This window comes from Carcharhinus amblyrhynchos, chromosome 11 (genome assembly GCF_965287045.1).
Source record: "Carcharhinus amblyrhynchos chromosome 11, sCarAmb.v2.hapA, whole genome shotgun sequence".
NCBI classification, from domain to species: domain Eukaryota; kingdom Metazoa; phylum Chordata; class Chondrichthyes; order Carcharhiniformes; family Carcharhinidae; genus Carcharhinus; species Carcharhinus amblyrhynchos.
This window is the reverse complement of record NC_137334.1, coordinates 8,459,969-8,475,643: the sequence shown is the minus strand read 5'-3', so window position 1 is coordinate 8,475,643 and position 15,675 is coordinate 8,459,969. Positions and strand designations below refer to the sequence as shown.

At 41.8% G+C, this 15,675-nt stretch overlaps 1 protein-coding gene across 5 annotated transcripts in view; it reads right to left on the bottom strand.

The window, feature by feature from the left end:
- Window positions 1-6,040: 6,040 nt before the first annotated feature.
- Window positions 6,041-15,675, bottom strand: part of LOC145349908 (aldehyde oxidase 1-like) — a 185,889-nt gene continuing 176,254 nt past the window's right edge. For 4 of the 5 annotated variants that reach the window (XM_080198564.1, XM_080198563.1, XM_080198565.1 and 1 more), the window contains 4 exons: window positions 12,552-12,617; window positions 8,042-8,230; window positions 6,807-6,974; window positions 6,041-6,707 (listed from right to left, as the gene is read on the bottom strand). In XM_080198564.1, coding sequence (XP_080054690.1) covers window positions 6,660-6,707; window positions 6,807-6,974; window positions 8,042-8,230; window positions 12,552-12,617 — 471 coding nt within the window. In that variant the 3' untranslated portion in view covers window positions 6,041-6,659. Of the gene's footprint in view, window positions 6,708-6,806; window positions 6,975-8,041; window positions 8,231-12,551; window positions 12,618-15,675 lie in introns of those variants that run through there. The other variant, XM_080198567.1, reaches the window with a different exon arrangement.

Here is a 15,675-nt window from a genome sequence, read left to right as displayed (position 1 = left end):
TCCTGAGGAATCAGTGCTGGGACCTTTGCTGTTTGTACTATGTGTAAATGATTTGGAGGAAAACATAAGTAGTTTGATTAGTAAGTTTGTGGACGACATAGGTTGGTGGAATTACAAATAGCAATGAGGACTGTCGGCGCATACAGCAGGATATAGATCGGATGGAGACTTGGGCGAAGAGATGGCAGATGGAGTTTAATCCGGACAAATGTGAGGTAATGCATTTTGAAAGGTCTAATACAGATGGGAAATATACAGTAAATGGAAGAACCCTTAAAAGGATTGATAGGCAGGGGGATCTGGGTGTACAGGTATACAGGTCACAAAGTGGCAACGCAGATGGAGAAGGTAGTCAAGAAGGCATACGGCATGCTTGCCGTCAACAGCCGGGGCATTGAGTTTAAAAATTGACAAGTCATGTTGCAGTTTTATAGAAGTTTAGTTGGGCCACAACTGGAATATGGCGGGGGGGGTGTAATTTACAGGATTCACGCATGCGTTCCTGTCGCACACACATCTCCTAGTGCCGGACATCCAGTCTGAGCCTTGCTGGAAACCAGTGGGAACACAAGGTAAGCACTTTGCAAGTGTTTTTAATCTTATTTTAATATGATTAGCGGGCCCAGGACTGAATTCTCCTGGCCCACTAGCATTTCCCACCCCTTCAGGAGTATTTCACTCCAGCAGGGTTCCAACTATTTCCCCGCTTTTGGGGAACATTCGCACTTTAGCCCCTTTTTGTAAATGTGTTGCTCCACCACCATGTGATGATGAAGTTCATTACTAATCTCTTTTTTCTGGTGTTCTCCATCACTGGATACTGGGCATTTAATTGATTAACAAGAACTAAAAAGGCACATTTGAAACTACTGGTGCAGAATGGACAGAGTCCATGGGGGTGGAGTGGAGGCAAGGGGGAGAAGGAGGAAAAGGGCACAGTGTTCTCTCTGCTTCTTCTGCTGCCTGATTTGTTATGGAGTGGCCCTGAAAAAGGAATGTACGTGTCCACTGGTACACTTGGCGCTTTCCACAATCAGTGGAGATCAGAGGATTGAGTACCAGCTGCTTATAATATGATTTCACCATTTTCGCTTTTTTTCTGGTGCTTTATGAAGCACGTTATTTTGTTTGGACTATTTTTTAGTTTTATATATTGTTGGTGCCCTAGGCATTTTTTATTATGATTTAATATATCTTTCGTCGCCACTTGGACCTTATGGCTGTTTACGGTGGCAGGATTTCCCCATGCTGCAGTGATTAGAGATTTGGCTGGTGCCAAGTTCTCCGACCTTGCTGCAGTTGGAGTGTGGTGTGAATGGCCAGTAAGATCACACCCTAAATGTCCCCCCACCCATCCCCAAATCTGGTTTAATTTAAAGAAGGGCTTGTTTGGAAGAAATTAAAACCTAACTTCGCTGGTAAAAAGTGGGTGCAATTCTGACCATTGGAGAGTAATATTAGGGTGTCAATTCAATATGTGAACTTGTGCTATTGCTTTCCTCCCAGGTGATTTGGGGTAAAATTTCCTTCAAAGGGACAGTATCATAAGGAAGCTGTTGTTTGGTGACAGACCACGAGATAGAAACAAATGAGGAAGATTGAGGATATTACAATTGACAATATTGTCTCCTCAATGCAGTTGCAAAACAATACCATTGGTGTACCTCAGAACCTTACAGTGACCAACTCTTGTGAAATAAAACAAGGGACACTTCAGCTGTGGGGAGGTAACCAGATGAGTGTGGAGGGGTGGTTGGGGGGTTTCTGGTGACCATAAGAGCAGAAACGGGAGGGGCTCAAAAGAACCAAAACATATAACTTGTGGGTCACAACATCATCATCTCTTTGCTGGCTCAGGCTCAGGCTTAGTCTCCCACAGGTTGTCTTAGAAATATGAGACAAAAGGCATCCAGTAAGGGGCATAACATGAACAGTCAAAGTGATCCCTTAAAATGCAGGACACACAATCATCCTGGTGTACCTTCACTCTGCTGCTAAGAAACTTGTTCTTCAAGCACTATTGATATGAAGAAATCCAAATTAATTACTGAAAAGGAGGTGATCCATTACCCTCTGATTCTGCAGAGAAAAAGACTCAGACTTCTTTGTTCACTGATTTATTCAAACAAATGAAGGGGAGTTATACCCATACAAGATGGCATACAATGGGGAGGGGGCGGGGGGGGGGGGGTGTGATTCTCCCAAAAGTGCTGAATTGGCAGCAAAACTGTTTTAGATTGCGCCAGTTCTGACAGGTCAACTTCTCACCTGAATCTCCGCACTCTGTGCAATGCAGAGGGCCCAGTCATGAATCTCATTAAAAACCCAGGGAGATAGGGCCTATTTGCACCAGAGTTTGACAGTTCTGGAGCTCTGTGAATGTGCAGAGGCCCCAAATTGTCAAACTCCCATTTGCTGACCAGCTTGATCATTGGCCAGCCTGGGACCCCTACAGTGCTGCCCCTCCAGCAGCAGCCCTCCCACCCACCCCACAGCCCGATTGCAGCCCCCACGATGATTTCCGGGCCAGTCCCAGAGCGCTCCAATGACCCACCCCCCCAGCAGTGGTGATCTCCCCACACCCCTCACCCTGGCAGACTACACCCCCCCCCGCCCACCATAACCCCCCAGCACTCCCTGCTCCTGGGGTCAGGCCCCCACATAGACAGACCCCCCCCCTTCCCTTCTGGCATACCACCCCCCTCCTCCCCCCCCCAGCCTGCCCCAATCACTGCACTCCTTCCATCCCAGACTGATCCCAATGCAGATTGGCAGTGGGACCCAGCACTTCACTGATTGCCCCTAAGCCCCGCCTGCAATAGGCCTCGCCCTCTTGGCACTGCCCAAAGTCTGATGAGCAGGGCCAAGTACCCCCCTGTGCATAGGCACTTTGTTCTTGGCGCCAGGGGCCACAGGCTGGCACTGCCAGGTGTCTATGCCTAGAGGACACCACCGCCTGAGCCCCTGGGGAGGCCCTGATTGCCCCCTACCCTTCATTCCGGCGGGATCTCCCACTAGCTCCCTGAAAGTGGGGGCTGGTCTAAACCGCATCGGAATGAAGTACTCCTGGTGAGGTGGGAGATTCAATTGGGACCCGAAAGGTCCTGATAATTAACTAATTTACATATCTAAAATAGATTCTTAAAAGATGTAAATTACTAACTTGCCTTCCCGCTGGTTTCTGGTGGGTGACTGCTCACTGGCTCTGGGAGACGTGCATACGTTCCCAGCGCATGCACAAATCCCTGTTCGAGGCTGCAGACACGCATCTCCCAGCCAGACCTGTCAGAAAAGTGACAGGTGCGGATGTGAGAATCGCAGCCAAGTCTCTGATCAGCTACAATACATCATTGTTATATTGTTGTGCAAATAATGGTTCATTTGCATTTACCATTGTATTTGCCCCCTCCTTTTAACTCCTTCAGGCCCCCACTTTGGCCCTTGACAAATGCCCAAGAAGGCCAGTTGTCAGCACTGAGAACTCGTTCCTTTATCCTTCAGATGGCCAGTCATCCACACCTATGGAGGAATCCTAAACAGCTGAGCTGTAGAGACTACCTGTTGCTCCAATCCCTTTTCTCCTTTGGCACATGTATATAGTGGATACTGGGGCATATCCCCAGGATGCCATTCAGTATTCTCTAAGGGCCCTTTGTTGATAGCAACACAAAACAATCATTCACAATAATACCACTAAACAAGGACAGTCAGCCCGATCCAATTTTTTAATCTGGGATGGAGATCTGGGATGGAGAGAGGGGCGGCACAGTGGTTACTCTGCTGCTTCACAGTGCCAGAGGACCAGGTTCGATTCTTGGCTTGGGTCACTGTCTGTGTGGAGGTTGCACATTCTGCCCGTGTCTGTGTGGGTTTCCTCTGGTGCTCTGGTTTCCTCCCAAATTCTGAAAGAGATGCTGGTTAGGTGCATTGACCTAAATAGGCACCGGACTGTGGCGACTAGGGGAATTTCACAGTAACTTTGTTGCAGTGTTAATGTAAGCCTTACTTGTGACTAATAAATAAACTTAACTTAAATTGACTAAGGTTAACCTAGCCAATTTAGTCATCTGTTGAGTAGCCAGGTCTACTTGGATGCCTTCCCAAGTAATTTGTTCCCTTGATGCTAGTATATATTGATGTGCTATTTTTGTGGCCTGTAGCGTGACCATCTGTGCTATTTTTGTCTGGGGTTTCATCTGTAAATTTCGTATCATCCCACCAGAAGTTAAATATGTACCCTGTTGTTTGGCCTGGCATTTGGAAGTCTCCCAAAGTAAGGGTCACTTGCATACAAAAACCAGCGTTTATTATCCATCTCAGTCTCCCAAAGCATTTGGAAATCTCCCAAAGTAAGGGTCACTTGCATACAAAAACCAGCGTTTATTATACATCTCAGTCTCCCAAAGACCTCTCTGGTCTTGTCATAAAACACAGTTATATCTGTGACATCTGGACTACTTTAAACATCTCCTCCTGGATGGTTAACATCGTCAGCATATTTCACTATTGTTCATCAAAAGGGTACGACAGGTAAATATGATACCATTGTTGGATTCAGTTCAACATTCCTTGGTGCTCATCCAAATGGAATTGTTAAGGTAAGTAAAATACCCAGGAGATCTCATTCAATAAACCCACCCATCATTTTCTACTCCCAGGGTCTTGAACCGATAACTATTGTTAAAGGAAATCTCCAGGCGACACTCCTGGTGAAATGTTATTACAAACTTATTAGCCCCAACTCTGGGGTTGAGTGACCACCAGCTCTCATCATTGGTGGTGTAGGTTTATGAAATTCATGTTATATATTGCTTCAAATAAATGTTCAGCTACAATCTCATATCTAATGTCTTCTACATCTGATTTAATTCCTCAGTCAAATCTGAGACCAACATGCCGCATGCCCTTCTCTGGCTTTGTGCACCAGTGGCATTAACTAGCCCTGATTAGTAATATTCAGGACTCTGACCAGTCCTTCCCCCTATTTTTGATGGCCATCAAGGTATACTCTTGATAGGCATTATACCATAATCCTTTGGCTGTTTCGTCAGCCACCTGAGATGCGTAATGACTGAGTTCAGTGCCAAGTTAGTATCTGAAGGGTCTTCCTATATCCCTTACTAGGCTCCATCTCTACCTTTCTAATGCCAGGGCAGTCTGGGTTTTATAGTCTCTAATCTGCTTTATCCGGTATGTAGCCCATTGAATCAAACGTGGTCAGTGTGTACATTGTACTTCTGTATTGTCACCAGGCCAGTTATGTTCTGCGTCACTTCCAGAGACGCCATGGTCACATCATGCAATAGAGGTTTGGCCTTCCCTATCCTAACTATCGCATCAGGAGGAGGTGCCGTCATATTATTATAATTCCCCAGTTTGGTTTCACCTTTTCCAATGCTTCCACTAATGCATTATTTAATAACTGTAACTTCCACTCATCTGGTCTTGGATTTCTGCCTTGTATCTCAGTCAGGTATGTGCCCTCCAGACCATTTTTTCAACTTTATCCTTTTTTACCTTCACTCAAACCAGGGCATGGCAGCCTTCTGGAGTCAAGACATGGACTTCTCCGAACTCATCTATCTATCTACATTCCCACTATTTATTTTGTGGTAAGTAATCCTTTTAACAACATTTGCCTCTCGGTGGTACCAGAGGGCACCATAAATCTGTCCCATATTGGATTTCTGATGGGTTGTGGCCTCAATATGTTTTCCCCCCAGGACACACATGCCTTCCGAGTTCCACTTGCCTCTGTCCACTTAAATCTCAGGTCTAAAATTCAGACTCGTTCTATCGGACCTCCATTCTAGCCTGAAGCAACTGCAAGCGAACATTCTTTCAAGTGAAACAATACTCACCAGATAATTCATGAAGGGCTGGATGGATGCTGAAACTGGGGTGATCCAAAACCCTCTAATTCTGCAGAGACCAGACAAGACTTAGGCTGCTTTGTTCACCAATTTATTGAGCGTATGCAGGGGTGTTATACCCATAAAAGATGGCGTAAAAGGTCTCCCTGATTAACTACCGTACATCATTCTTACACTGTAATACAGATAATAGTTTATTTGCATTTACCAATCACTAAGTTACACATTCTTATTTTCTTAAAGCAATCCAATTGTGTCTGTTTACATAAAAATTACTACATTACTTCATTACGTTCTAGGCATGCACATTGATTATAATATCCAATCACTATCAGGGCACATATGCTTTATGCTTCAACTCCTTGATACTTTACTAACTCATGACTACTTGTGTTTTGTCCAGCTTCCTGCTTTGTCCATTGTTCTTGTCTTTTTTTTGAACACCTTCAACTTCAAAAAATAAGGATCAAAATATTATATAGCCTATGAAAATGCAAATTGATATTCAATCTTCCAGTAGATGGACACTGAATACAATGTACTCAGTTATTTAAATTAACACAGCAAGTAAATCCAGACATAAGCTAAGACATAATTGTCTATGATGAGATATTATAAATTAATTCACTTTAATTCAGTGATATTTGCTTAAAAGCTGATTAAATAATGCCTGTTTTCTTTTGCTTCATGTGTGTTCAGTTAATGCAAATCACCAAGTGTGTGCAAATTTACCATACACTGCTTTACACAACACCTGTACAGCTGGGTTGAGATCATCAATGTCTTTCACACATTGATGGCCCATGGAGTGGATTCAGGCGCACTGACTGGGACCTGTACGAAGAAAGGGCAACCATGTTGGAAAATAAAACAAATACCAAATATGTTGCAATTCTTAAAAATTTGCAATTGAATAAGAAGTGCTTGCTTTACCATTTCAGTGAACCGATCAACGCATGCCATGCGAATCTGTTCAGGAGTGGAAGGACTGTTCAAAGTGAAATTCCCTGTTAAACCGGTCTCTCTTCTTGCTGCTGTAATTGCATCCTTAATGGCGTAAAGCACAGAACTGCCAGCAAGCACAGCTGACTCACCAACCCCCTAGAATTGGGACAGAAATAAAAGTAGAGCTACAAACCAGGATGACTATTTCTGTTTTCTGATGTGGTAGAGTAGAATCATCGAATCCCTATAGTGCAGAAGGAAGCCATTCGGTCCATCGCATCGGTATCGACTCCCTGAAAGAGCATCTTAGCCAGACCCAAACCCTGCCCTAACCCTTCGTATTTACCATGGCTAATGCACCTAACCTATACATGTTTGGATACTAAGGGACAATTTACCAGGTCAACCCACTTAATGTGTACATCTTTGGACTGTGAGGAAACCAGAAGACACGGAGAAGACCCACATAGGTATGGGAAGAACTTGCAAACTACACAGTCACCCAAGGCTGGAATCAAACCTGAGTCCCTGGCGCTGTGAAGCAGAAGCGCAACCACTGTGCCACCATTACTTCATTACTCACCCAAACAGGCATTTGTTATTCATGAGCCTGGTATCAGTACGCTGTTTGACCATGGGACTGTTGCTTTGTTTATTTGCTGGTCAGACACATACATATATGTAGTCTCATCGCACGCGCACATGCACACACACACACACACAAACACACATTCCCTCTACTGCTATTACTTTTTCTCTCTTCTCTTTTGTGCTCCCTTTATTCATGTTCTCTCATTTCTCTCTCACTTTCTTTTTATAGCAGGATTCTTTGGACAACGATCATGGCCAGAATTTTCTGGCCGTTCATTCTGGTGGGATTCTCTGCTCCGACAGCATTGAATGGAGATTTGGCTGAACGCCAGATTCTTCGTGCTCACTTGCAGTGGCAACAGACATGAATGGCCAAAAAACTTTGGCTGTCATCTTAGATGATGTTTTTCTCTGTGCTAAGTCTAACCATACGTCTCCTGCCAGTGTCCCAGAAGAGACAAGCCAGTAGCATAGACTGAAACTTAAATATGGGAACTGTTACTCCTCATAGTTTAGTTCCACATTGGCTTTATTCACTGAGGTATAAATATCTCAGTAAAGATAAATATGCACGTTACCTGATTTGACAGACTACTAGTCCAATCATCCCAGCTTAACTGTCTGGAACTTACTTTGGAGGAGTAGATAGCTTTTGGATTTTTTGATCCAGATAGCAAAGATACGTTCAGCTGTTCTGGAATATCACAAACAGCAGGGATCTTGTACTGGCTTGGTCCCCGAGTATAAAGCACCCCTTTGGGAGAATATTTAAGCTCCTCCATGGTGAAAAGACCAAGACCCTGAGAAAAAGCACCTTCAATCTGTAATGAAGTAGAAAGAAGTGATTATCAATTTGAATATGCATACTCAAATCAATTTATAATCCAGTTTACTCATCATGCTCTAAATGATCCTTCTAAACAGACATTCTTGCCCACTTTTCGCAACATCGGGATACCTCAAACTACTTCACAATCAATTAAGTACTGAAGTGAAGTCATTGTGCAAGTTAACTGCTGCATTGCTTACATTCCACAAAAAGGTCCCATTACTATCAATGAGACAATGACCAGGTAATCTGTCCTGAAGAAGTCATATTTGTTGTAAAATGTGTGTAGTTTGGTAAATGTCATGAAAAGGTTCTGAGGCTTTGGTAGTTTAACAATAAGTGTTCATTAACTACTGGTAATTGTATACATATACACAGTATAGGGTCTAAGCTACGAGCTGACTTCATGCTTGCTTCCACACAGCACTGTCTAGTACAACACTAACCCAAGCTCAGGCCATGTGTTCCTTTGCATTACAGTGTGGGCCATACTGTACTCAGACCCATGTTAACCTTTTCTATGCCAGACCCTTATACAAAACTATACCACCTCCCCAAGTCTGTATCCAACATATTTACAATGTAATCTAGTTTAGCCAACATAAGAATATAAGAACGAGGAGCTTCTGCCCCTCGAGCCTGTTCCACCATTCAATAAACATGACTTATTTTCGTTGACTCAGATCCATTTATCCATCTGCTCCAATAACCCTTAATTCAATTATTGTACAAAACATTATCTATCCTTACCTTAAAAAACATTCAATGAGGTAGCCTCAACCCCTTCACTGGGCAGGGAATTCCACAGATTCACATATTTACATAATTTCAACTATCCCTCTGCCACGTAAGTCTCTAAGTTTACAGGTGGTCTAGAGGCCCTATAGTTCTCCCAGATCTTGTGATTGTCTTTGAGAAGGTGCCTTAGAAGTTCTGTGACCAGAGCCAGATTAAGTAAAATGTTGCCAACTGGTTAAGCATACTTAAGAATCTCTAGGGGTCCAGAATCGAGGAATTGGGACCTTGCTGATAGCTTTTATTTTCTGTGTGTCTTCCAGGATAATTTTGTTGCTGATGATATGTCCTAGGAACCAAACAGGGGTTTTGCACTACTTATATTTTCCATTTAGTGTGAGCACTTCTTTCTGCAAGTGTTCTAGGACTGCTGTAAGCTTTTTATCATGTTCTTCCACTGTTATGCTGTGGACCAAAATGTCATAGGATGGCAGATGACACCCCTAAAATGGCTGACAACTTGCATCAAAGTATTTCCATTGCCGAGGTGATTCTAAGTGGCACATGGTTAAAGTAGAATCTGCCAAACAGAGTGATGAATGTGACCAGCAATCTGGACTTTTGGTGTAGTAGAAGTTGCCAAAATCTGCTGTTAGTGTCAATTTTTGAAAACACTGTAATTTTGGTCAAACTGTTTGTTGTCCATTGTTGAACATTGGGTGGTCTGATAACATGTAACACAAGATCCTATGTCCAGTTTCAAGTTTGTGAGATGATGGTTAACCAAAATTCCAGAACACAAACCCAGAATTTTTGACCTCCCCAAATATGCACGATTCTGTTTCCTCATGTTGTGATGTCTCAATCTTATGAATCATTTTGAGATCCTCTGTGCATCTGGATGTTTTTGCTTTGCATAGCTTTTCAAAGTGCCCTATGCAGTTGCAATTAAAACATTGCACTGAGATTGCCAAACATTGATCTTGCCTGTGGGTTGCTTGGTTCCACAGCACTGACATTTTCACCCATCCTCGACTGATTGGCTGGAATCTTGCTTCCCTTAACCTGGTGTATCCCTGTTTCGCTGCTGTTTCACTAGCTGGAGAGTGGTGGTTGCCTTGTATCATGACTTGCTTTCTCCCTTGAAATCAATCTGTGCTGTAAATAGATTTTGGTTTGCTTTGAATAACCTTCTCAAAGTTTCAATATTCCATCACTTGAAGCATGTCTGAGAGTGTATCAATTCTGTTGCTGATTAGCTCATTAATGAAGCATTCAACAGGTTCTCCTGGCTGTCGGATATGTTTGTTAAACTTTGCCCTTTTGAGGATCTTATTACTTTCTAAATTAAAATATGTATCAAATGATCTTAAAACTTTGTCAGATTCTGGTGAAAATTCATTATTTCCTTATCTCACTATTATATCGTCAGCTATTGAACTGACTGAATGTAGCAGTATGTTAACCTATTGAGCTTTCTTTTTTTTATCTAGACCTGAAACAATCATATATCAAAGGAATTTCTTTCTCCAAAGTTCCCAGTTCTGTGACTGATCTGGGCCTTGGATGAGTCCATCTGGTCTGATGGAATAGATTTTTGATCCATGGTTATTAAATTTTTAGTCTATGTACAGCTTTAAAGGCTGTTCAGAAATCCAACATATGCCACCTTACACTTCTAAATGACCTTTCCTTTGCACCCCGTTCTTGGCGAATTCCCACAGTAATGGCACTTGCGATCTCTGTGTTTTAAAGTTTTTAGTAGCAATTTCTTAGATTAACTTCTTTAAGACTTTTAAAATTATTTTTGGGTCATGAAACTGTTGATTCCAGGATATTGCTGGATTTTTAATTGCCAAATTGGTTTTATTTATTTATTTTCCGATTTGAGCACCATAAGTTCAGGTGCTGACTAAGGACTCAGCTGTTCACACTGCATTTTAATCAACAATTCTGACTGTTGCTGACTTAAAATTTTTTTAAAATAATTCTGATCAAGAACTTATATTTTTCGCTCACCCCTGCTGGGCCTCCTGACTCTACACTCTCCCAATATTGAAGCTGTACTTTCATGAAATTCAACTAAGCCTTCTGCTACAGCAGGAAGGTTTATTTTTTCTGCATCCTGCTTTGGAGCTTTTCACTGGTCATCTCTTTGTGCACCTTTGCTTATGCTTTTTTCAGGTCAGAATGCTTCTGTTTTTTCAGTCTTCCAGTATTTCATTTTCTTTTCTGGTCTTTGTGAGATTCTGGGTTGTTCCATTAGCTGCCACCATGTTGTAAGATGTGTCCAGTTTGGTCAGTCTTGTGAAGTGATTCTGAATCTTGATAGTTTAACAATAAATGTTTATTTGATTTGACTTATTGTTGTCACATGTATTAGGATACAGTGAAAAGTATTGTTTCTTGCATGCTATACAGACAAAACATACTGTTCATAGAGTATATGGGGAGAAAGAAAGGAGAGGGAGCAGATTGTAATGTTATAGCCATAGATAGGGTGTAGAGAAAGATCAGGATAATATATGGTAGGTTCATTCAAAAGTCTGGTGGCAGCAGGGAAGAAGTTGTTCTTGAGTCAGTTGGTACCTGATCTCAGACATTTGTACCTTTTTCCCAACAGAAGAAGATGGAAGGAAGTATGTCTGGGGTGTGTGGGGTCCTTGATTATGCTGGGCTGCTTTTCTGAGGCAGCAGGAAGTGTAGAATATTTATTAAGTACTGGTAGCTGTATACAGTATAGGGTCTAAACTTAGAGCTGTCTCCGTGATTGTATATAAATGGCAGGTTGGGAGGCCACTAAATTACAATATTCTCTCAATGCAACAGCTCCAGTCTGGAAATAGTTTGGAAACACCAGCTGTCCGGAATGTTTTGAACAGAATCAAGCAATATAGTACTTTGGAATGAATTAAAAACATAAAATATATTTTATTACTGCTTTCTAATGTTTTATGTTTCGGATAAATATTTATACCAAATATTTACAAGAGAAAATTTAACCAGCGCCCCTTGACATTCAGTAGTATTACCATCGCTGAATCTTCCAATATTAACATCCAAGGGGCTACCATTGGCCAAAAGCTGAAGTGGACCAGCCATATAAATTCTATGGCTACAAGACCAGGTCAGAGGCTAGGAATTCTGTGATGATTAACTCACTTCCCATCTTCCCAAAGCTGGTTCATCATCGACAAGTCGTAAGTCAGGAGTGTGATGGAATACTCTTCACTTGCCTGGATGTTTCAACCATACTCAAGAATCTCAACATCAGTTACAAACATTCAGGGCAGAATTTTCCCATCCCACCCACCACAGGGATCATGGATTAATTAATTTTAAAAATCTACTACTGTGTTTTCAGGTTCACACAATTGAGGTTTTTCTACAATCCAGAAAATGCAGAAATGACTTGGTCTCAAACCTTCCTGTTTGGAGAGCTTGCAGCAGCTGCTATCTTCACAAACTGCAAAACTCAGTAGCTAATACACGTGGCAGCACAGAAACCTTGGTATTCTATCAAAACGTGTGGAGATGCATTCTCTCTATCTTCCTCTCCTTCAGTTTTCATGTCCTACCTGTCCAATGTCCACAGCTGGGTTTATACTGTTTCCTGCATCAATAATAATGTCCGTCCTGATATTCTGCCAAGCAAGAAAGTAAATTGTTAGTGTACTTCACCAAGCATAGGCTCTGGAGACTTCGGTTCAAATCTCCGGTCCTGGAATTTAGAATAAAGTACATCCGATGCTGGTTAGTCAGCTCTGTGTTGAAATATGAAGAGAGTTCAAAACCTGAATTGTGCTATGGTACCAGGAACACCTTATATCTTAGGGATATTAGAAATAGGAGGAGGCAATTCAGCTTGAAAGGCTTCTATCATTATTCAATTCAAACATGGTTGATTTTCAATTTACTTCTATTTTTCTGCCTTTATTCCACATCTCTTGATACCTTTACCCCAAGAAGAAAGTATGTAACTCTGAAGCTTGAAAAATACAATTAACTTGCAGCCTGTACCTGCCCATTTGCCAACCAATCAGCACTCTCTTCTCATGCAGTATAAGCTTTTGTTCCCTTCACAGTCAATATTCTTGTGAATTGCCTTGGTGAGTGCAAGTTAAAAAGCTTTAACAGCATGCTTCTTCTCTCAGCAACATTTTTTACTGTTTCTTCCCATCTCTCCTGAATATGGGTTAATGTTTGGGAACTCTATACATTACAGTCTTGACCATTCTTCATTTGTATGCGTGTGTAGATAGTTTGTGGAAACAACGTATTTGGCTGTGAGTGTACATCACAGCTGAACCCAAACCTCCTCTTATTTGGCATCCAAATACTTTGCAGGAGTCAATGAGTGATCAGCAACCCTGGCCAAGGTCAACACAGCATGAGGATTGAACCTGGGGATTCTGAACAGTTTGTGTGCATTATTTCCATTTTTTGAGAAGAAAGAAAAGTGATATTTACACTTTATTGCCTCAGCTCTTGGAAGAGAGGCAGAAAAGGTCATGCATTATGTGAAACTGGTCCCTAGTGAGAGCCAGCACATTCAGGAGAAGAGAATGCCAATACTCCAGGGAGGGAATATTCTTAAGAGAGATGAGGAGTTACATCAAAGAGAGTCAACACTATTAGAAGAAGTGGTGGGAGAAAGGAGTAAGAAGTCTGACAACACCAGCTTTAAGTTCAACCGATTTATTTGATAGTAAACTCACAAGCTTTCGAGGTTTACCTCTTCGTCAGGTGAATGAAGAGTTCTGGCCTCAGACAGCACGTATAAAGCACAGACAGTTTACAGATCACTGATTAGAATGTGAATCTTTACACCTAACCTGCCATTCAAGTCTTAAAGTGGCTAACAATGTGAGTGGAAGGATCATTAAGCCCAGGTTAAAGAGATGTATATCGTCTCCAGACAGTACAGTAAGTGAGTAAGTAAACTGGGTTTGCAAAACCTCACTTACTGTACTGTCTGGAGACAATACACATCTCTTTAACCTGGGCTTAATGCTCCTTCCACTCACATTGTTAGCCACTTTAAGACTTGAATAGCAGGTTAGGTGTAAAGATTTGCATTCTAATCAGTAATCTGTAAACTGTGCTTCATATGCTCTGTCTGAGGCCAGAACTCTTCATTCACCTGACGAATGAAGAGGTAATGAGAGTGAAGAGGTAAACCTCGAAAGCTTGTGAGTTTACTATCAAATAAATTGGTTGGACTTAAACCTGGTGTTGTCAGACTTCTTACTGTGTTTACCCCAGTCCAACGCTGGCATCTCCACATCGGGAGAAAAGCACCTATACATCAGTGAGAGGACCACAATTAGGAGAAATGAGGACTGTTGCCCAGATTAGAATTGGCTTCTTTAGAAGAGAAGATAATCTGGTGGTATGAGACATGAATTGGCCATGACAGACTGGGAAACGTTACTGAAAGGAAAAACAGTGGACAGGCAATAGCAGGCACTAAAGAATAGGTGAACCCCAGAAGTTATTTATTCTTGTTTGGAACAAGAGTGGTAAGGGAATTGTGGCCAAATCATGGTTTACAAGCGAAATTAGAGATAGTATCAGATTCAAGGAAGAAGCAATAGGTCTGAGGATTGGAAGCAGTTTAAAATTCAGCAAAGGAGGACCAAGGGATTGATTAAGAAGGGAAAAATGGAGTATGAAAGTAAGCTAGCAGGGAACATAAAGACTCACTGTAAAATTTTCTACAGATATATAAAGAGAAAAAGATTGACAAAAACTAATGCAGCCCCTTACAGTCAGAAACAGAAGAATTCCTAACAGGGAATAAAGAAGTGGCTGAGGAAGTAGCTGTAGATAAATCCCCAGGTCCTGATAATCTTCATCCCAGAGTACTTAAAGAAGTGGCTGTGGAAATAGTAGATCCATTGGTGGTTATTTTCCAAAATTCTTTGGACTCTGGAAGCCTGCTATTCAAAAAGGGAAGTAGAGAGAAAACAGGGAATGAAAGACCAGTGAACCTAATGTCAGTACTTGGGAAGTTGCTACACTCTATTATCAGGAATTTCATAACTTGGCATTTGGAAAGCAGTGGTATAATCAGACAAGGTTAGCATGGATTTACAAAAGGGAAATCATGCTTGACGAATCTATTGGAATTTTTTGCGGATGTAACTAGTAGAGTGGATGTGGTTTATTTAGATTTTCAGAAGACTTTCAACAAGGTCTCATATAACTGACTACTATGTAAAGTTAAAGCACACGCGATTGCAGGTAATGCCTTGAGATGGATAGAAAGATGGTTAGTAGGTAGGAAGCAAAGAGCTGACATAAATGGGACTTCTTCTGATTGGCAGTCAGTGACTAGTGGAGTTCTGCAGGGATTGTGCTAGGATCCCAAATGTTCACATTATATATTAATGATTTGGAAGAGGAAACTGAATGTATTATCTCCAAATTTGCAGATGATAAAAAGTTAGGTGGGATGGTGAGCTATGAGGAGAATGCACAGATGCTTCAGTGTGATTTGGACAGGCTGAGTGTGTGAGCATCTGCAATGCAAATGCAGTGTAATGTTGATAAAGGTGAGGTTATCCACTTTGGTAGCAATAATAGGAAGACAAATTATTACTTGAATGGGTGTAAATTGAGGGAGGTGGATACTCAGTGAGACCTTGGAGTCCTCATGCATCAGTCATTGAAAGTAAGCGCGCAGGTACAGCAGGCAGT